Source organism: Meleagris gallopavo, chromosome 28 (assembly GCF_000146605.3).
Source record: "Meleagris gallopavo isolate NT-WF06-2002-E0010 breed Aviagen turkey brand Nicholas breeding stock chromosome 28, Turkey_5.1, whole genome shotgun sequence".
Classification (NCBI taxonomy): domain Eukaryota; kingdom Metazoa; phylum Chordata; class Aves; order Galliformes; family Phasianidae; genus Meleagris; species Meleagris gallopavo.
Window position 1 is genome coordinate 120701 of NC_015038.2, and position 21373 is coordinate 142073.

General features: G+C 54.7%; 2 protein-coding genes across 3 annotated transcripts in view; both read right to left on the bottom strand.

Moving 5' to 3' along the window:
• Nucleotides 1–1689: 1689 nt before the first annotated feature.
• Nucleotides 1690–11422, bottom strand: MYBPH (myosin binding protein H). Of its 2 annotated transcripts, none has more exons than XM_003212848.3 (11): nt 10825–11422; nt 10494–10628; nt 8782–8949; nt 6110–6198; nt 4970–5165; nt 4510–4649; nt 4248–4407; nt 3649–3785; nt 3023–3209; nt 2317–2358; nt 1690–1851 (listed from the first exon to the last, which is right to left on the bottom strand). In XM_003212848.3, the coding sequence occupies exons 1-10, from the start codon at nt 11195–11197 to the stop codon at nt 2348–2350; spliced, it is 1596 nt and encodes a 531-aa protein (XP_003212896.1). In that variant the 5' UTR covers nt 11198–11422; the 3' UTR covers nt 1690–1851; nt 2317–2347. The 2 variants fall into 2 exon arrangements, with proteins under 2 accessions (XP_003212896.1, XP_010722324.1); XM_010724022.2 differs by having other exon boundaries at nt 1690–1884.
• A 5429-nt stretch (nt 11423–16851) lies between these two features.
• Nucleotides 16852–21373, bottom strand: part of LOC104914465 (myogenin-like) — a 9359-nt gene continuing 4837 nt past the window's right edge. Inside the window, exons 2-3 of the mRNA XM_031556944.1 lie at nt 19315–19316; nt 16852–16888 (exon numbers count right to left, since the gene is read on the bottom strand). Coding sequence (XP_031412804.1) covers nt 16867–16888; nt 19315–19316 — 24 coding nt within the window. The 3' untranslated portion in view covers nt 16852–16866. The remainder of the gene's footprint in view (nt 16889–19314; nt 19317–21373) is intronic.

Sequence of the window (21373 nt, forward strand, 5' to 3'; positions counted from 1 at the left end):
ATGCTTTGCAGGGGTCTCAATATGTTCAGAGTGGCTGTGAGCCCTGCAGGCTCAGACCACAGTAGGAAAATTGGGTGAGGAAAAAGCAGAAAACAAGACAGATCCTTGTCTTGGGTCTCAACTTGGTAGAGGGGCCCAAACTGCCCCCCATCCTCCTCCAAGGTGTGGAACCCCAAATTCCTTATCAGTAGTGTCCAGGGATGCTGCAGCTCCAGGGCAACTCAGAGAGGACCCCCAGCCCCCTGCCCACAGCCCCTTTACACAGCAGCAGCTTGGCTGTAGTTTAGGGCTGCTGTTTACTGAGTACAGGTCAGATTCCCACTTGTGTCATATTTCTGCAAGAGGTTGCTTTCCTGGAAATGATGCCTTTGCCTGATCCCTGCTAAGGTGCCCAGAAACCTAACAACTGGGATGTTCATAAATTAAAAGGCACTTGGATGATTGCTTTCAGTAAAAAATACGTCTAGCAGATTTTTCCACTTGTGTGCCCTCTGGACCTTTCCCAGGAGAGCTCACTATGAGTGGATGCTGTTACCCTCCCTGGTTCCCTGGGGGGTTACAAACACCCTCCTTGCCCTGCAGGGCTATATTAACAGTCAGAAAAGGAGCACAGGGTGCAGCACTGCTCCAGGTCGGTGATGCCTCTTTTCAACAGGGCTGCACACCGCTCTGCTAACAGCCCACTCCTGTCACATGCTGAGATGATGACACTATGAGAGGGCAGAACATCAGCATCAGTGCCCAATGCCCAGTGGGACTGCTTGGCCCTCTGCCCAGCCAGCTGGACCACAGCCTGCACCCCAGTGGCATCACTAGCCCCAGCCACCTCCATGAGCCAGCCTGACCCTTGGCTGGGATAAAAATTAATCCGACGATGCCCTCTGATGGTGGAAAGTGTGGTCTGGTGTGAGCAGTGTCACGATGAACCCACAGGCTTCCATCTGGGCACTGGGGGACCTGAGGCAGATGGGAACAGAGGAGGGTCCTCGCTGCAGGGCTGATGCACCAGGGCTGGCAGCTTTAGCCATAGGTTTGCAGTGCCATGGCTCACCAGGATGTCAGTCTGTGGGTCTGACCCCATGCCCCCTCCTTGCCCCATGTGCCTGTTCCATCAACCCCAGCAGGCTGTGCTGATGGCAAAGTGCTCTGTGCTGCTGACCCCTGCTTAGCAGCTCATTCGCTCACCCTGATGGATCTGTCTGGGTTCTCTGTTAATTACCAACATCTGACCTGAGCTGTCTCACAGATGGAAGTAATGAGGCTGCCTTCCTGCACATGAAGGACGTGTAGCTAATGGGCTGATTCCTCCTCTGTATAATGCATGGGCACAGCCTGTCTGTGTTTGGGTAGAGGGTAATGGTGTGCTGCTGAATTATGGCAGCCCTGGTGAGGACGAAGAACTCGCACTTGGATGAAAATATGTCAATATGACTGTGTTGTGATGTTGCTATTTCTCTTTTTCATTCTCCAGATGCAGCAGGTAACCCTTCCTCCTCCTCCTCCTGGTGGTTTGGTTCTGCTTTAGCCATCTTCATGTTTTACAAAGCTGACACTTTCTCAAAAGCTGTCTCCTCCACCCATGGATATGTGGGATGCTATGACACCCTATAGCGTCCCTACAGCTCCCACTCCTCCACCCCCATTGCCCCCCCCCCCACTGCAGGACACAGTGACTGTTGAGGTCCAAAGTTCAGATGGGCTTGTTTTATTGTCACAGATAAAAACACACCTAGAGAGGGCCATGCCATGGCCAGGACAACACGCAGGACCCAGGGGCACTGCTGGGGAGGGGACAGGCCTGCAGGCTGTGACTGGGAGCATCACCACATTTTGTGCTGCTGCAGCATCCACCTGGGTGAAGGAACAGGATCTGAGTCCTGCCAGCTGCTGGTCAAAGGTGAGATGGGAAACCAAATCCCAGCTGTGGCTCCAAGGGATGACAAGCCCACACAAGTTCCTCCACCCTCATCTGCCTCACAAAGTTCAGCTGCAGACCTTCAGCTCTGCTCCTCTGTCTCACACACCCTTATGCCTGCCCCCAGCCCCCTGTATGTGTATTCAGCTCCATATCTCCAAGCCCTGGCTGTTGTTCATGTGTCTCCCCATTCAAGTCCTCTTTTCTCTTGGCCCATTTACAGCCTTCCCTCTTCCCAGCAAAGGGGCAGGTTTCTCTCATCTCTCCTCACCAGCTCATCTCCAGCCCTGGGAGGAGGCAGTCCCCAAGCAGGGCTTCATCAGCAGCTGACAAGGGCCCAACTTGCTCCATCCCCAAAGGATCCACCCTCCTCCCCTCCCTCAGCTCCAGTCCCAACCTACCTCACTCTTCGTCTCAGCCTCCAACCCGTCCTCACTTGGGCACTGTAGGAAAGTATGGGAGATGTAAAGGCCCTGAAATCCCTTTACCTCACTCCCCTTTGACATCTAAATGTGCACTGGACATGACAAATCCTCTCAGTGTGCTCACACCTATGCGCAGCATCCCTGTGCACTCACGCTCCAAGAGCTGACACATGCACTGCCTTCTCCCAGACAGTCTGTCCCCATGACACCATGTTCCAGCCTAGCCAATGGTCAGGTGCTTTGTGGCCCCAGCACAAGGACAAGTTTGTCATCAAGGGTTGGACTCTCTGCTGAGGCAGGGAAATGGGAGCTGGAAAGCCTGGGCAGGATCCTGAGACATAAATCATGGCACCCCAGGTGCAAGTGAAGCAGTTTTGGCACGCGTGGCTTGGGGGTGACTTAGGACACAAGTGATGGTGGACGCAGTGAGGAGCGAGTGGCCGTTATAGCCATCATCTCTGCTCCTTTGCATCTACAGACTCTGGTTTCCTGCCCACTTTTTGGCCATGAAGGAAAAACAAAGGTTGCTGCAAGACTAAACCCAAGAAGTCAGAGAGCAACCCAATGCCCTTCAGCTCCTCCTCCACCAAAACCCAACAGAAAAGAGGCGCAAACTGCACCACTGTGACAGCAGTGGAAGACAGGCAGGGAGATCTGCTCCTCTCTCTTCAGTCAAACTTACTTTTCACATCAAGTTTGCAGTCTACTGAGGCTTCCCCCAAAGGGTTCACAGCTTTGCAGGTGTAGACGCCCGCATCGAAGGGGCTGGGCTTGCGGATTTCCAGGGAGCAGACGCCCTGCTCAATCATTGCTATGTATTTTGGATCTTCTCGTATCTCCATCTTATTTTTCATCCAGATGATTTTGGGCTAAAAGGCAGAAGGGTTTCATTTATTGATTTATTTTTAAAGCAGAGAGAAACATGAGAAATCTAACTGTCCCCAAAATATAGCCATCTCCTTCTGCTTTGCCTTGGTCCTTCCCAGAGCCAGTGGCCATGATGAGATTCACTGTCAGAAGCCATTTGTAGAGTTAAAACATCCATTCTGGAGCTCTAGCCAGCACCCACAGCTCCTCTTTCAGTGTGGAAGGAGACAGGGCATGGCTTGAATTGAGACCAACCTCCCCTCCCTGTGCAGAAACACCCCAACCTGCCCTGGTTTGACTCAGAGGGCAGCTGCAGACCTTATCTCCATTCAGCCCTAACCCAGCGTGGCCAGCCATCTCCCAACACTTGCAGCCACTTTGCAGAGCCCAGCTGGTGGCTGCCTGCACACAGGGTGATGCTGCCCTTGGAGGAGCACTGACCTGGGGGAAGCCCCGGACGGAGCAGAAGAGGTGAGTGCTGTAGCCCCGGGTGGTTGCTCGGTCTGTCAGAGGCTGGGTGAATTTGGGGGGCTCCATCATGTCCCGTTCAGGGATCTTCTGTGGCTGGTAAACAGTTTCTAGGAAATTAATGAAATTAAGGTGAGGCAGAGTTTGGGATCCTTGGTTGACCATCACATGGCCATGTGAACCCAGCCCCAAGCCTCCCAAAATACTTCTGCTCTCTCACATGAGCTAGACAGCATGTAGAGCAACCTGAGGGCTTGGCCTTCAGCTCACACCAGCCCCGTCTATAAATCTCAACTCATCCAACCATGCCCAGTCCCTGGGGCTGATGCAGCCTCCTGTCTGTGAGCCAACAAGATGATGCTTGTCTCGCTCTGTGCAGAAGGTCAGACCAGGGCCAGGCACCTCAGAACCTTCTACTTCATCCATCCCAAGGACTGAGAGCCTCACCCTGCAGGGCTCATCCTGGTGACCAGCCTGGAGGCATCACCACCGACCCAACACCAAGGAAGCCCTGTTGGGGACAGGATCCCTCCCTCTCACCCCATCACCCCAAACCACGTCCCCGTCCCCACTTGTCTTCTTGATGTGAGCCACCCCAGAAGCAACAGCTGCTGTCTCGCTCAGCCCGCAGGCATTCTCTGAGAACACACGGAAGGAGTACGTGTTGCCTATGATGAGGTCGGAGATGGTGCAGCTGGTGCGGGTGCAGCGCTCCAGCACTGTGAACCATTTCTGATGGGGGGGGAAAAACAAAAAAGATCAGTTGGAAGCTGCCTAAAGGAAGGGGAACCCACAGCACTGGGGTACGTGAGGCACAGGAGTGGTTGGACTCACCCCACTCTTCTTGTCTGACTTCTGCACTGTGTAGCCCTTTATCTCAGAGTTTCCATTGTCTGCTGGGGGACTCCACTCCAGGGCCACGTTAAAGCCCCACACATCCACCAGCTTCAGGTTCTGGGGGGGACCAGGCAGCTCTACAATTGCAAACACTCACATGGCTGTGTCCTCATTTGCTCCCCCCAAATACTAAGCTCGGTCCCTCCTCTTCACTTCATTTTTAATGTATTTTTACCCTGTTGCAGCACACGAGAGGTGAGGATCTGCTATGGGCATGGGCTGATAGACATCCTGCAACCCCCACAGCGATTTCCTCATGCAATGGAAGAAGGACCCCAGGGCCTTGCCCTTGCTTTGCTGCTGTCCCTGTCCCATACCACCCAGACCAGGAGCTACCCCCAGCCAAAGGATCCACCTCTCACATCACAACCCCACAGGTCCCCATCTGCAGCCGTACCAATCACTCGGATGTCCAGGACTGCTTTGTCCTCTGCTCCATTTATCCTCACTGCAAGCTGGTATTTCCCCGAGTCGCTGCGCTGCGCCGTGCGGATGAAGAAGATTGTGTCCTTGTCTGTGTTGCGGATGTTGACCCGGCTGGTGTCCAGGGGCTGGTTGTCCTTGGTCCAGGTCACCTGGGGCTGCGGCTTTCCCTGGAGGAACCCATGTAGGTAGGTTAGAGCAACTGAAGGACGTGGTCCCAACAGGGTGAGCAGAGCCACTTCACTTCATCCAGGCACAGCCATGGCCTGGATATGCACCATAGAGTCATTTGAGTTGGACCTAAGGGTCATCTAGTCCAACTCCCCTGCAGTGAGCAGGGACTCTCTCATCCAGCAGGGCCCAGGGAAGAAACTATAGCGAACCCCCATCACCACCCATCATCCATAGATGATGTGGTCCCTAAAGTCCCCACCGAGCAAATTCATTTGCCTATCAAGAGATTTGCAGACAGAGCCGTGCTCACATTGCCGAGCTAAGGGTTTGACTTTGGTATCATGGCTGATTCACCCTGGGAGCACAGCCAGCACAGGCTCCCAGCTGCCTACAAGACAGGGATGGACAAGTCCCTCACTGCAGGGACAGCCTTCTGCCTCTTCCTTGGCTGAGGTGTTTCAGGGGTGGGTTTAATCCACAGCAGATCTCTAGTGGAGATGCTTTGAGGATGCCACAGACAGCATCCTCAGATGCTGGAGATGGACTATGGACTCCAGCTTGTCCCACCAGCATCATCTTCAGCACCTCCTTCACACAGCCCTGGGGCTACCCTGCTCCAGAACAGCCGCCCTCCCTAGGAGGACACCCAGCACTGTGTCTCTGGGTCCACAGCACTGTAAGCCAGGTATGAACTGAACAGGAACCACAAGCTGAGACAGCAGCAATACCTAGTTCATGCCCTTGTCTGTTTGGGGTTGTCCCCTTACCAATGGGAGCTAGGCAGGAATTGGAGAGGAATTCCCACCCATCTCAACCCGTAAGACATGGGGACCAGGACAAGCTAGCACATAGCAGAATGGGGCATGGCTAGGAAGGTCACTGGGGAAACCAACCCTGAGTGAGCAAATCCAAGGGATTAAACCCCAAATCACCCACATACCTGGAAAGGGATCAGCAGGTTCACAGCCTCCCCAACGTGCCTGACATACACCTGCCGCAGCTGGCGAGGTAAGCGGATCCTTGGGAGATCTGGGAACCAGAAAGTCAAACAGTGGGGCCAGAAAATCACAGCTCACAGCCTGATCGCATCTCATATGTGGTCAAACAAGACAAACCTATTCCAGGCGTCCTGCCCTTGGCCATCAGGATGTCCTCCCCAGAAGCAACTCTTTCCTCTCATCTCATGGTTTTAGTGGCCATGGTGATGATGGGTTGGTGGTTGGACTAGGTGATCTTAGTGATCTTTTCTTAATGATTCTACTATTCTAGGATCTCCTGAACCATGCTTCCCATTGCCAGCACTCCAAAATTACTTCCTTGTCCATTGCAATCCAATGGCACCACCACGATGAACCATTCATCTTTATAGCCTGCCCATGGCAACCGGTGTGGGTTAACCAGCAGAGCCCACGTGGCAGCAAAGCCACGGGCAGCATCTCCTGTTGGGAACCATTTATGTCCCAGCTCACGCAGCAGAATTTCTAGGAACACACAACCTAACTTCCAGCAAGGGCAAGCTTGGTGGGCATCTTCCTTCACTGTGGTCTCGGGGCTGTCAAGAGGACAAGATGGTGCACAGTTTCTTATAGCAGAGCTACAAAAGGCCAGGCTAGAAAATGGAGGCTGATGTCCCCAAGGGAACATAACAAAGATAAGCAAAAAAACCACTGGAGAATGCCAATGGAGTGCGTGCCTCCTTCCCAGGGTGAAAATAGCAGCCGTGTAACCCAACCAGCACGGAGCCAGCAATCCTTTGGGGAGGCATTGGGTTGACGTGAGCCCCTCATAAAAGAGCTGTGTGTCTCTGCCTGGATTAAACGTGCTGGAGCTCAGCTCTGGGGTGGGGGCTCGTGGAGGGCGACAGCCAGAATTAAACCAGGAGCAGGCGAAGCCTCAACAGCTGTGAGCAGAGAGGGCTGGGAGATGCCCGACGGTCCCAGATGGCCCCGCTGACAGCTGGGGAGGTCTCTGCTTTGTGCACACAGCTGTTGGCTGCAGGAATCCACGTGTTGGTGCTCTGCGTGGGCTCATTCATCCCAGCAGGGCAGAGAAACTGGATTTCCGTGGAGGAACATTAATTCATGGGTGTCTTCCTCAGCTCAGCCACATGGGGCTGGTTGGGACAGTGGCCCAGATGGAGTGTGTACATGGCTGAGAAGGCACTGCCTTGCCCTAATTCCCTGCAAGATGCTGAATCTTTGGCTGGTTTCTCCCCATCTCTCTCTCTGCCTCCCAAACCCACTCATCCCACCTGTTCTTAAAATCCCTGCTGCATGTACTGCTGCTATTTAAAGACCCATCTGACGCTGTAAATGTACCAAAGAGGGGTGCAAGATGCAATCCTGAATAAAATGGGAAGGCCAGAATGTGACAGACAGGATGGGGATGAACGGACTCGGGCACCCAATGTGCACCAGCACCCCTGGGTGGACTCGAGAGGGGTCATTTGTTTCTCAGCACAGCCAAAGCACGTGGCAGACTGTGGTTCAGATGAAATGCAAAAGTTGGCAAGGGCCATATGCCAATAAAGAGTTTCAGACAGCAAAGGAAAGAAAAAAAAAGGAAAAGATATAGAACAGAGCAAGTTGCGCATGGATCTTCCAGCCCTTTGGGTTTTAATCTCAGCTGGCACACGTGGTTGGGAAAAAGCTTGCAGTGATGACAGCAGAACAGGCAGCTTGGTGCAGCATGGGACTGCCAATGGGAAACCTGAGCTGTGCGCCTGGCATCTCATCCCAGTCCCTGTGCCTCCATTTCCCCAGTTCTGCAAGGAAAATGGGATCTGGAGGTGAACAGGGCACCGCTGGCAGACACCTCTGTGATATCTCTGCTTCAGTCCCCAGAGGATTCAGGCAGAGCTGGGCTCTGGACACAGCACCCAATAAGCTACACGCACAGCCCTGCAGGACCCTTTCCAGATGCTAGTAGCCTTCTCCAAGTCCTTTCCTACAAAAAGCTGGCAGTTTCTGCAATACCTCGTGTTACCATTAATACTACTTTAAAGCTGATGAAAAAATCTCTGTTCTTTGAGTCACGGGAAAACTTGTGCACTAATAATTCCCCAGGATAAATAAGTATATTTCCTGTCAGCTAAATGAAAACCAGCCTTGCAATCATCCATCAACCTCAGCACATTTGCTGCACCCCAGTAGGAATGCGAGTCTTGCTAAGCATGGGAGCGAGCCGTTCATTAGCGCGTCCAGCGTGATTAGAGTTCCCAGTGTCCACACAACCAGCTCTCGACTTTCCTCAGCTATATAAACAAAGCTGCCTCCGGCCCTGCTGCCCAACAGGGATGTGGTGGCACAGCGGAGATGCAAGGGGAGAAGATGCAAGGCCATTTCACAGCCATTGCAATGAAATGGGAAAACGGGGCTCTGCGTTTTGGGTGCGGTTCGCTCCCAACTACAAGATCAGTGCACTGAGGTCAGGAAGCTGCCCCCTTCCCATCCCAATCCAGGGGAACTGGGCCCTGTTTTGGAGGATAACATCTCAGTCAAAGGCTGGCTCGCAACAGTGAGAGGGCAGAGGATGGTTGGGCTGCAGGGATGAGTGCAATTTCTTTGCCTGTTGACAAGGCACACGAGGATACTGCATGGCACGAATTCTTACCAGTGATTTCCCTGATGAGGATCGGCTGCTCCAAGGTAGCTGGGACGCTGGTGCCACTGGCGCTGATGGCCTTCACCCGCACGTGGACCTTCTCACCAGAGCCGAGGTCCTGGATCTTGTAGCGGGTGGAGAGAAAAGGCGCCTTGTTCACAGCTGTCCAGTCCGTACCTGGAACAAACCCAGCAAAGCCCTACAGATGCGGCATGGCCAGATGGATGCACGCCCTCCAGACAGCAAGATCAAACCCCAAGAGGTGAAACAGAGAAGCAACAAACTGCTCCCTTGGAAAGGCACAAGCAGAAAGATTCATGTCATCAGATTTGGGACACCTGGCCTCCCCACCCTGCCAAGGAGTGTGGGTTACCAACTGGCAGGTGGTCAACTGTTGTGCAGGAGGCAATTTGCAAGGCATTAGGCCAACAAACACGGGCTCTGCTGACATTCCAGGTGCATTTCTGGAAGTAGTTAAGATCCTCTGACCACCCTGCCAGCCTATCTTCTCTCGAATCCTGAAGATCCTTTGCTGTGGCTTACTGTGCTCCCCCGCACATCCTCCACATTGGGTAAAACCTGTCCATCACCTGCCACTGGCATTACTCTACCTTCACTCCAATCTGACCATATTTTGGCCACCCAGGTTCTTGTACCAGCCCAAATGCAGCAGTCTCAGAGCCCATGTGGCCACCACTGAGTGACTATGGCTCTTCTGCCACTCAGCCAAGGCAAAAGCATGCTAGGAGAGCATCCAAAACCGTGACCTTTGGTGGCTGTTAGCCAGCTTCCTCCAGGAACTCCTGCATCTTTCCTTCTCCCATGCAAGGACCTCCTCACAGATCCTATCAAGCCAGTTACCTCCCCAGCCTCCAGCCCAATGGAAAGCCTCCTGTGGCCACGCTTGTAGTTTTGCTTGTGTTGATCATGCCTGCCACAAGCTGAATGGCCAAAGGCCACAGGTCAAGTTTCCATGGACCACCTGGATCTCCCAAACTGCTCCAGCCTCACTCAGCACCCATCCCAGCAGCCCCAGCCTGCCCTTGCTGTCCCCACACACACCTCGTTCACTCTCACCCCAAGGCCAAGCAGGGCTTCACAAACACATTTCACCCACCTACTTCATTCCACCACCAAGCCATGCAACCGGAGAACTGCAGCTAATTGCTGCCGCCCACCAACCCCTCTCCATCCTCTGCATCCATCCTCCTTCCAGGTCTTTGAGCCCCGTGTTCCTGGGGGTGGGCTTGCCTGCTGATACTTGCCAACCTCTCACACCACCCAGCAGAACACTTTCCTCTCTCCTCCTCCCATCTTATCCCCATTTCTTGGAGCAGACATGAGATAATTGTGTCTCTATCCTCCCATGGTCTTGTATGCCCGTCCCAATCCTGGGTTCATGTAGAGCTGGTGATCACCAGAGACCATTCCCTACGGGCCTGCTGCTCCCTCCTCCACCCTCTAGCTGGATACAGAAGTGACGTTAAACCCCTGCGGTCCAGCCCATGGCTAAAGAGACCACCAGTACCTGAAGCCAACGAGATGACCCTCTCCTTTATAGGAAAAAAATATATATATCACTTAAATCAAAGTATTTGGTGCAAAGAAAGGAAAATGGGCTGCACAGAAAGGTGCTACAAAGTTCCACCCAGCTCCATCTCACACCTCTGCAGCACCTTGCCCACTCTCCATGCTTAAGAGGCAGGAAAGCCCAAGCCTACTTCCATCTTTGCAGATCTCCACCACGTATCCATCCAGGCTCGATTTGCCCGTCTGCTCCGGTGCTTTCCAGGTCAGTGTAACAGAGTTTTCAGTCACTTCTTCCACAGCCAAGGACAAAGGAATGCTGGGCGGCTCTGCAACAAAGCCACAGAGTGAGGGCAGGCTGTGGGCTCTTGGGGAGCAATCAGCCCACCCACCCCGATTCCCCCAGCCCTACCCCCCTCCCAAAATATCACCGTCGAACTCATGCCCCAGCTTTTCACCCATATGTGTCCCTGTCTCATCCTTGCACGTTCCCCTCCCCACTTCACTATCCAGTCCCCTCCTCACCTTCTTTGGGTTTCTCAGGCTCAGGCTGTGGGGCTGGGGCTTCAGCTGGGGCAGCCGGGGGGGATCCTTCCTCATGGGCTGGAGTCGCTTCAGCCTCATGGGCCGGAGCATGCTCAGATGCAGGGGCCGCAGGCTGCTCTGCATCAGGGGGATGCTCGGGGGCTGGGGGGGTTTCAGCAGCAGGGGCTGGGGCATGCTCTTCCTTTGGGGTGTGTGCCGGCTCTTCCTTTGGGGTGTGTGCCGGCCCTTCCTTTGGGGTGTGTGCCGGCTCTTCCTTTGGGGTATGTGCTGGCTCTTCCTTTGGGGCTGGTGCCGGTGCTTTCTTTGAGGCTGGTGCTTTCTTTGCAGCAGCTGGAGCCGTTTTGCCGGTCATTGCTGCAAAGCCGAGGGGCTGTTTTGGGGTCTCCGCTCTGGGATCTCTGCTTTCAGTGGGGGTCCCCGCTCCAAACCAAAGGTCTGTCCTCCAGTCTTGGGAACTTAGCTCTGAAGCTGGGGTCCCTGATTTGGGGTCTCCACTCTGGATCCAATATCTCCACTCTGAAGGGACGGGCTGTGCTGCAGGACGGCTGTGCTGGGAGGGGGAATCGGGTCACTGAGCCAGGACAGGGGCTGGAGATTTTTATAGGCTCGGGCTGGCACTTGTCACCTCCCTGCAAACCAATCTGCCTGCGCAGGCGGGGGCCTCCAGGAATAGCCACCCGGGACCTGCACATTCAGCAGCACGCCCCTACCCCCTCCTATGGGACTGCAACACATGGTCCTGCCCCCCCACTCCCCCCATGCCTGCACGGGACTGCGCAGGCCAGGGCCAGGTCACCTCTCTTTGGGGACACAACTCCAGTTCCCACACCAACACCACTGTGAGCTTCCCACACCACCACTGCCACCTCTGTGGTTACCTGCTGGCCCCAAATTCTGCGTTCACCCCACACACCTCACGCTTTGTCCCGCACAAGACCCCTCCATCTCCTGATCTCCGCATTGCTCCCCTGACCCACTTGCATCCCAGGTCCTTCTTTATTCCCTGCCATAACCTAAGGTCACTCTGCTCCTCAGCTCAGTTCTAGAAACCCAGAAGGGCTGAGCTTGGAAGGCACCTCTTGAGATCATCCAGACCAACCCCTCACCAAAGCAGGGTCACCAAGGCAAGATGCTCGTGAGCTTCCCCACTTCTTTGAACCCAGGTCCTCTCCTAGCTCCTACCTGAACACCTGACCCTTCCCCAGTCCCACAGTCAGCCCCAGATCCCCTCTCTCCATGTTCTCCCCATAGCTCCTTGGCCTTGATACAGCTGTTTTCCCTATCATGATCCTCACACAGCCCCATGGACACCTGGCTGCTCTGTGGTTTCCCCAGCCCTGCTGACCCTCATTCCTGGAGAATACTGAAGAAAGGCCAGCCTTGCAGTGTCTTGCAGCCTTGCCTCTGCCTTGCACATACAAAGCAGAACTGTGTCCATGGGGTCTGGTCACCCCAGGACTCACATCCAGCCACCTTTCTGCCAACCTCACATTCCAATTCATCCCAAAGGACCACAGTAACCCAAAGCCATGTTAGTCTATGGGATATAAACCCACTCACCCCCCTGCCTGTCCTTGTTTCGTTTGCTGCCATATCATGCCTGGTATGCTACTAAAAATGCCTCTGTAACCTATGGTCTAATTCCTTAGCCTTCCTCAAATTCGGGTCAATGGAGTGTTTTCTCCTCTCCCCAACTATTTCCCTCCATGGATGCTGTTTGGAGGAGCTTCTGGGCATTTCTCCAAAGGCTCACATCAGGGTCAAGAGGGCACTCAGGGACAGCTGGAGCACAGAGCTCTGTGCTCTGACAGGACCAGATTGATCTGACGGGAGAGGTTTTCTGAGTGGAGCTGGGGGCACCCTGGAAGGGGATGGAGCAAAGCAAAACCCCAGGGGCCAGGCTGGTGTTTAATGAGAGGGTCCGAGAAAAGATCTACAGAGTTTTGAAGGATGTGTCCCATGGGGAGGAGGACCCTGGGTGGGTAATGGAGCTGGTAGGAAGAAAAGTGGTCAGGACAACAGTGCTGGTTGTTGGGCCCATTGGGTGCTACTTGGGTGCTGGGTTTGGCCAAGCATGGAGATCAGCTTCTGGGCATGGAAACAGGGACAGCGAGCACTGGTGGCTGCACAAAGGCATTGCCTGAGGTCCTCTACACAGCAGAGGGTGGCTGCCAGCCCCCAGGAAGGGCATGAAGGAGACCTCCCATTTTTTGCCTGCCATGCTCCTGTAAGGTGAGAAGAAAACTCATCACAGCCATCGGCCCTGCAAGCCAAAGGAGGATCAAGTAATGTGAGCTCAACCCCCCAGCACCCCACACCCCTCATTGGCTACAGAGTCTGCAATCTTCAGCACAACACTCCTGTCCCACGGTCTGTCCATCCTTCTCCACCAGCCTTCATCCCCTGGGCAGTAGGATTGGGGAAAACTCCATTTCTTCTATGCCTTGAGCCACCAAGACTTTGTCCAATCCTTGACCTCCTCAATATAAATGAAGGTGGGATGAGACCTCCCAAAACCTCTGCCCAGAGTCGGCGTTGGCTGTAGCCCTCTGAGTAGTATCTCCATGGGAGACTTCAGCCAACACATAACCTTGTTAATGGCTGGCACTCACCTGGACCTTGTGGTGGGGGCCTTTCCCATCAGCTCACAGGTGGCCATTTTGTGCACCAACTCTGCTTGAAGCCTTCATTTTTTTCTCCCAAAAAATGACTGTGATGTGTAATCTAAACCAGAACACTTTGCAAAGAGGAATTTTCTTTTGATTGTGTGTCGAGAAAAGCAATTTTAAAAGCTCAGAGAAAAGAATTAAAAAGAAGATCAATACCAAAATTCTGTCAGTAAGGAAATGAGCACTCTGATTTCTATTTCTATTTGTGTGAGTGCAGTTGCAAATTAAACATTTTCCCCTGGAAAGGAACATCAATGCAATTATTCCACTTACAGTTCTTGATATGAACAAAGTCTGAGTTTTTAGGACCTGCTGGGTGACGTTTCCATGTTGTTTTCTCTGTTGACTCACAGGATGACTCATAGGTTAAGAGCAAATGAATCAACACGGCTTATCACCCAGACTTATCTGGGCCACGTTACCATAGTATATTGGCATCTTGTTAATTCTCACATCACCAGCGAGGCCACCGTACATTGAATGCACTCAGGTACAGAAACACCGCGCTCCCTGACGTGGGTCACCAAGGCATCGTGGCTGGTTGCCCAAACCCAAAGTCAAAGGGCTCCCAAAGGGACCAGGTTTGGTCACTCACCTCCACATCTTCAATTGTGGATGAGTGATGGGGAAAGGGAAACGGGGCCAAGGAGCCACTTCTTCAAAAAGGATGGAGCAGAGTGTCCCAAAAGGACTCGTGCTTTGTGGGGAGCTAACGTTAGCGTGTTGGTGGGAGGAGTAGGAGAAACCCACTGGGGTGGGAGATGGGGACAAAAGGAGGCGCCCGATGGGGAGAGTGCTCCACCTCAGCATGAAAACTGAGTGCATCGAGTGGGCTGTGCTGTCCCAGCAGGCAGCTGGGAGTTGGACATTAAAATTTTAGTAATAATTTAAATATCAATGCATTTTGCCTGAAACCCAAAGTATTTCAGCGTTTAGATGAAGTACAGGGATTCATATTTTCCAGTGAGAAATTATCTCTTCTGTACAGGAAAAAAGGTACTATTTATAAATTGTTTCTGACCAATATTTCCAGCTCACAGCTCCATTGATATGCCTTACCTATCCTCTAGGTAAAACACAGGTCTAAATATTGAAGATTTCCTTTATTCTTTACAGGATCAGGTCCTTCTCATGCCACTGTAATCCACTCCCCCCAAAAAAGAAGCAGCGTGGTCGTATTTCTTGCTGGGCTTGTAGACAGGACCCCATCGCAAAGAGATGAACCTAGATGAACCCTAAAAGAAATTAGGGTTGGGAAACTGCATCAGGGACACAATGGGTGGAATGGGGGAAAACCCAGGCAGGGCCATTCCCAATGGCAACAGCTGACGTGTCAGTGGGGGAAGACAGAAGATTCCTCCAGTGGTTGGACCAAATCATGGAACCAAAGACCCAGAATCAATGAAGAGGCCACGTCGTGTGGGCAAAAAGGGCTCCTCAAAGCTGAACATCCTCTGGGCTCATCCCATCTTGTATCCCCATGAGCCTCTCTGGAGAGCCCAGGTAGGCTCTTTGCGCCCCAGGAGGACTATGAGCAGCAGGTGAATGTCACACTCTGTCACCTGGGCCACCAATAATTGCAAGTATGGCACTGTGAGGTCCTTGTCAAGAGCAGTGTGTATCACTGGGGGAGAGGACAGAGCCATGCTGTTGTATCACATCACAGAATGGTTTGGGTTGGAAGGGAACCCTAAAGAACACCCAGTCCAACTCCCCTTCCACGGGCATCCTTCACAAGCCCTCTTTATCTTCCTAGGGTGTTGTCAAGGAGTAGCCACTCACAGCCTGCATCAGGGTGGGGAAGGAGACACTCAGCATTTCGCAGTCCTCACTGTCACCCCATAGTGGAATATGGGCAAAGCCACCCAAAGGGAGAGACCTGGAGTCATCCCCTCCTCCGTATGGCCACTCCAGTCCTGTCCGTGCTGTGTGGCCTGGGATTCCATAGAAAACACCCCAACCAACCCAGACAAATGCCCAAAGGAGCCCAGCCCCTCCTTGCAGGGGTTAAGTCAGACCTCCACAAAACCATGGAGCTCACACGGAGACCACGCAGCCACCAACCACAGCCACCAGCTCAGGGTCATGTCATGCCTGCCGTCACTTCCAGGCTCCAGCAGCATTTCCAGGCTGCTTGTCACTATGATATTCACAGCACGCTGAGTCAAGCACCGGGGCAGGCGGCAGGTGGGCTGAGATGCAGACAAGCTTTCCGTCTGGTGCACCGCACGCAAGCAGATGCTTACTTCACCCCACAGCAATGAGCACAGGCAGGGACTCAGCAGGGACATGGGAGCAACCCCTCCCCTGAAGCCCCCAGGCCAGGTGATGGATGACTTTAAAATGTCCTTATTACATGTGTAGAACAGCCGGGAAATCGAGAGACGCATCCAGCATGATTCAGGGTGTCTCTGAGCTCCTATTGGGGTATCAGCTGGGAACGCAAATATGGGTTGTGCTGCCCAGCCCGGTGGATGCTGTAGGATTGTCCCCATCGTGTGACCACGCATCATCTCACACCATCAACACTCAGCGTCCCCTTGGCTCAATTTGGCACCTGGGGATCACCCACTCCCAGCACCAGCTCACCAAACCATTCTGTTGGAGGCTGGAGCTGAAGTCCTTCCACTGGAGCAGCCAGATGCAGGCAGGAGGATGCCAACACTTAGCCCTATTAGCATCAGGGTGCTATTCTGGGGTAGAACTGGGATAACCATCCTCCAAGCTGGCAGGGGGGACAGCAACAGAGAAACCCAAGTGGGGATGCCCAGACTCTGCCCAGTGCCTTACTGGGAGCAGAGCCTGGCTCAGCCTTCCTGGAGGTGGCAGCCTGATGGGGAACGCTGTGTCACAGTGGTATCAGCAGTGCCACCACTGAGGCAGTCCCATTGCACATCGCAGCTGCACGGGGCAGGAGCAGCGACCTCCCAGGTCAGCATAGGCAGACAGAAGCACCTGTGGGCCTTGGCACCCCATAAGTCACCCACGTCCAGCACCCAGAAGCCATGACAAAGCCAATGCATTGCTTTGCCTCCTATGGCTTTTTTTCCCACCCTGCCCCACCTCCATGGCTGCCAGCAGGAGTTTACCTATGCCAGGCTGAGCCCATGCCAGCCCTGCTGTCCTCAGCCTGCTGGGGGTCACCTCCACCACGGGCTGGGGACAGCAGCTGGGGATGCCAATAAGGCTCTGTCACCACCTGCCCTGCCTGATCTCTCTCTGGGACAGGCTGCAGACAGCATAGCCCAGAATCCTGTTTTGCTGAGCTCAGTGCCTGCAGCCCCAGGTAGCATCCAGTGCATCCCAGTTAGCCCAGCCCTGGTGTAAAACACATCCCACCACCAGCTACAGCCTAAGGCACGCACTCACTTGGTCTTCAGCATCCCCTTGCCTCCACCACCTGCCAAATACAACTCTAACATTTCCAGGGCTTCTCCCCAGTCTCTCCTGCAGGATCAGCACTGCAGACTTCCCTCCCCAGCTCCTTTCTCCCATTCACATCTCTCATTTACTTGCCCTAAATGTTTCCACTCACACTCCCCCTTGGCACAGGTGCCATGTGTGCTGCCCCTGCCCAGGATGCTGTGATGCTGAGAGGAGCAAACCTTGGACAAGGGGCAGCACATCCTGGATCCCCCCACCCCAAAGTCTCCCTCTAATCCAGGCACCATCATTCAGGACCTCCCTGCCATGCCCCCTCCCTGCAGAGTTTACAGGATGGGATGGGCTATGAGAGCTCAGACCATGCCCACGTCGCTGTGACTTGCTCCAGATCCCAGGAACTGGGAAAACAGACCCACTTCAGGATTGTCCAACAGTGGCCCAGCTGCACCCTTCCCTGCTGCCACCAGAGAGCATCATGGGGACATTTAACCAGGCAGTTCTCACACTGGGTCCCTGCTAAAACCTCCAGATGCTGCTCCAGAATTTGGGAAGATGCCTTTTTTCTCATGGTTCTCAGTGTCCCCAGTGTCCCCACAGATACGGCCCAGATCTGTTCAGGATGCATGGGCTCCACGTGTGCCTGCTGCGAGGGATGGGGAGTGTGGGCACTGCTCCCCATCCTGACCCACCTCTGCTGCCCCTTCCACCTCAGGACAGCCCCATATGACAGCCCTGTGCCTTTCCTGGAGGAATCATTGCCCCAAAGCACCTCCAGAGCAGCTGGGCCAGGACCTGGGGATCAGTGCATGAATGGGGTTTGATCTCTCAACCTAAAAGAGCAAGAAAGCAGCATGGCAGAGGGTGCTCCTCCTAGCACACGCTCATGCCATCACAAAGGGACGTGTGTGTATTTTTGCAGGGAAATGCCACCACATGCAGCCCCTGTGACCCAGCGAGGGCTGAGCCTGGCAGTGGCTTTTGCTGTGATGGCTTGCTTCCATTTCTTAGGGTTGGAGGTGGCAGAAATCCCAGGGGGATGGGACAACATGAGGGTCTCATGCCCCCCTCCCCCACAGCATGGTCCTTCCAAAGGAGGAGGACATCCTAAGTGTTGAATGAACGACTGTCCCCACTGCAATGGAATCAGTGCAAAGAGAGCCCACTCCACCCATGGGCTGGAAACACCCCGGGATCCCACAGCACCCTTCTTCCCCAGCTCCTGCAAAGCCCCCGGGATCCCATGGATGGAGGAATGCTGCAGCAATGTGCGGGGATGTGCAGCACTCCTGCTTAGCTGCCACCAAAGCTGAGAAGCTGATTTAATTTCACAACCTGCAAAGCCCTTAGGAAGGTAAATGTGGCCAGGCCCTGGGCACCAGGGCTGCCTATTTCCTACCCCTGGCTGCACGACTTCAAAACCAACGTGCACTGCACAAACCTGCAAGCCAGATGTGCAGCCACCCCACGTGCATGGGCCAATGCACCCCTGGTATTCCCTTTCCTGGTACCCACGTCACCTCCTGCTTGCAGGGTGCAGGGAACCCATATCCTTTGCACCCCAGCACAGGGGGCTGAGGGGGACAGAGGGAGCAGCCAGCAGCTGACATCTGATCCCAGCTGCTCCGGTGTAAACTTAGCATGGCCTTTTGGAAAGTACTTGCTGTGGCAAAACATGCAGTAAATTACTGTCCGGGATGCCAACAATATTTTGAGATTAGCAAATCTTACAGAGCTCCTTGGGTACAAGCTGGGTTTGGGGCTGAGGTTTGCAGCCCTGCCAGCAGAACTGGGGGCTCCCATCACCCGCTGCCCCCCACGGCAGATGGCACTGAGCTGCAAATGTACTTCAGAGGGATATGGGGAGAGGTCTGGGCCAGCACCAGGTGTGGGGCTGCAGGTCTCATGTGGGTACCCCCCATTGGCTGCCCCAGCACTGCCCCACGTCTTCCAGGGGCTGAGCCATCTTCATCCCCACCTCCATCACCCCACAGTGCCCAGCACTGGGCAGGTGACACAGCCATGGTGCTTTGGGGCAGCAAAGCCCAGAGCTTTGTAAAGGCCACTCAGACCCTGCTGCCACCACCTGCCCCCACCCCAGCCATGGGTTCCTCCAGCTCAGCTGAAGGCTAATTCTGCCCCACAGCCATGGGGTAATGAGGAGGGAGAAATGCAGAAAAAGAGGCAGTGAGCACCTGGAGGTTAAACCAGGTGCATCCAGGTGGAAAGCCATTGCATGCTGCAATTAACCCCTGAAACACCCCCAATGCCAAACAGCCCAAAGGCAGTGTTTTAACCCATGATCAGCTCCTGGCTCAGCACAGGGCAGCTCTCGTGCTACACCTGAGGCTGTGCAGCTCAGCCCTTTCCATCTATGGGTGCCTACATGCAGCCCGGCCGTGGAGCTGTAAGCTGAGACGCCTCTGCACCTCCTGACCATCAAACTGCCCCTGAAAGGAGCGGATTCCCTGCACTATATTTGCAGGAGACTGCAGCTCAGCACCAGTCCCGCCCGAGCTCCCCTGCTAATCAACCCCTCCAAGCAGTCCCGAGGGCAGATTGAAATGCTTGGGGTTAAATCTGTCTCACTGCAAGGAAAAGCAGCAGGGCTGACTTGGGTCTGTACCGTCCTCTGAAAGAAACAATCCCTAAAACTAAAGGATGAGGTTTTCTTTCATGTTCTGGGGAGCTGTGAGTTGGACGCAGGGCTCTCTGCACTCTGGGTCTGGGGGCAGGAGGACTTGGGGCTGGAGATGTGGCTCTGGGGCTCCCAGCCCTAACAGGGGCACCAACAGAGAGTGGGGGGGGGAACCTTACGAGGGCCCTGAGCCCCCACTCTGTGCCCAGCCCCAGGTTGGCCACAGACAGGATGAGATGAGCTCCTATACTGTGGGGATGCTGAGCCTGGGTGCTCTGAAATGCAGCACCCAGTGAGGGGGTGGGCAAAGGGGGAGGGGCAGGACCGGGGGAAAAAGGGGCTGCCACGGGCCTTCCTCACCAGGAAGAGGAGGAGGAGCTGCGGTGTAAGCACAGGATCCTGGTGCAACACGGGGTTTTGCAGGGCAATGTTTGCAGCACAGTGTTTGCACCCTGAATGCACCACGCTTGCAGAATTCCAGCACGTAAAGCCGCAAAGGAAGAACGAAGCAAAACAAAAGAACAGACAAAGCTCTCTCCGGGCTCCGTGCAGTGAAGCAGAACAGTTTTGGCTGTGTACTCACAGCAGAGTCCACAATGTGTCTGTTTGTTGGCACGGTGGGATTCTGGCAGAAAGGAGCCCTCAGTGGGAAGATTCCAAGTTCAGCAGGGCACGGTTGGCTGGGTTGTGGCCAGGGCACAAAGGGACAGTGTTCCTCCAGAGCAGAGAGGTTCGGGGCTGGGAACGCAGCATAGAAACTGTCAAAGCAGAGCGAGGTGATGGCGAAGTGCATTCATGCTTGGCTTAAAGGGAGCAAGCAGAAAAGCTCTGTGGAAAGAGAAGAAAAAGCAACTTCCAAACAAGGAATTTGGGGATTTCTCCTGGCTGAAATCAATGATTGCTCTCCTAGGGTGGCTCTGTTTTCCAGGAAAGGAGGGATTTTCCTCTGAAGTCGAAAGGGAAAACCCCTAAATTTTTTATTCTCCTGCTGTTCCAACAGGAAATGTCTCCTGGGAGCTGCACACAATCCTGCTGCTGTCTGCTATGCGAAGCACGACTGCTCAGCCACCCCCCAGAACAGCAGAAATCCCCCCGGACCCACAGCTCCCAATGGCCCTGGTGGGGAAAGAGACATCACCAGGGCAAAAGGAGGGTTTTTGGTACAGGAAAGCTGCGTCTGCAAACTGCCCCGACAGCAGGGCTGAGGACTGTGCACAACTCATCACACCTCACAGCTGTGCCCACGGGGCCGATCCGGGCGCTTCTGAAGGAGGGTGCAGAGCTCTGCCCACGGAGCAGCGCCAGCACAGGTGGAAGCGCGGCCGGCAGCTTTCCCACACCGGGACAAAATCGCAGCTCGGCGGTGCCAGCTGGAGCTGCTTCCCCATCCCAGCAAACGACCCCGGACCTCCGCCCTCCAGAGGGGCGGCTCAGCCTCGCCCCCTTCCTCTGCCCAAAAGAGCCCCGGGGAGGCGGAGCGGCCGCTGCTGTGGGACATCTCTGCCGTGCCCGGCTCCTTCGTGCCCAGGGATGCTCCTGGCCCTCCCCGTACCCAGGTACTCCCAGAACCACGTGCCCGGTGCTCCCGGTCCCCGTTCTTCCCGCACCCCACGTTCCCCGTGCCGTCTCCCCAATCTCCATCCGACGCCAGGTGCGGCCCGGCCCCGCCCCGCTCCTCCTCTCCTCTCCTCTCCTCTCTTCTCTTCTCCTCTCCGCCCCGTCCCGTCCCGTCCCTCCTCCCCCGGGAAAGCGAAAGCTCGACGGGCGGAAGCAGAGCTCCCCGCAGCGCCGCACCGGGGCCGCTCCACGTCGGGGCCACCATGGCCTCGTCCATCGGCAG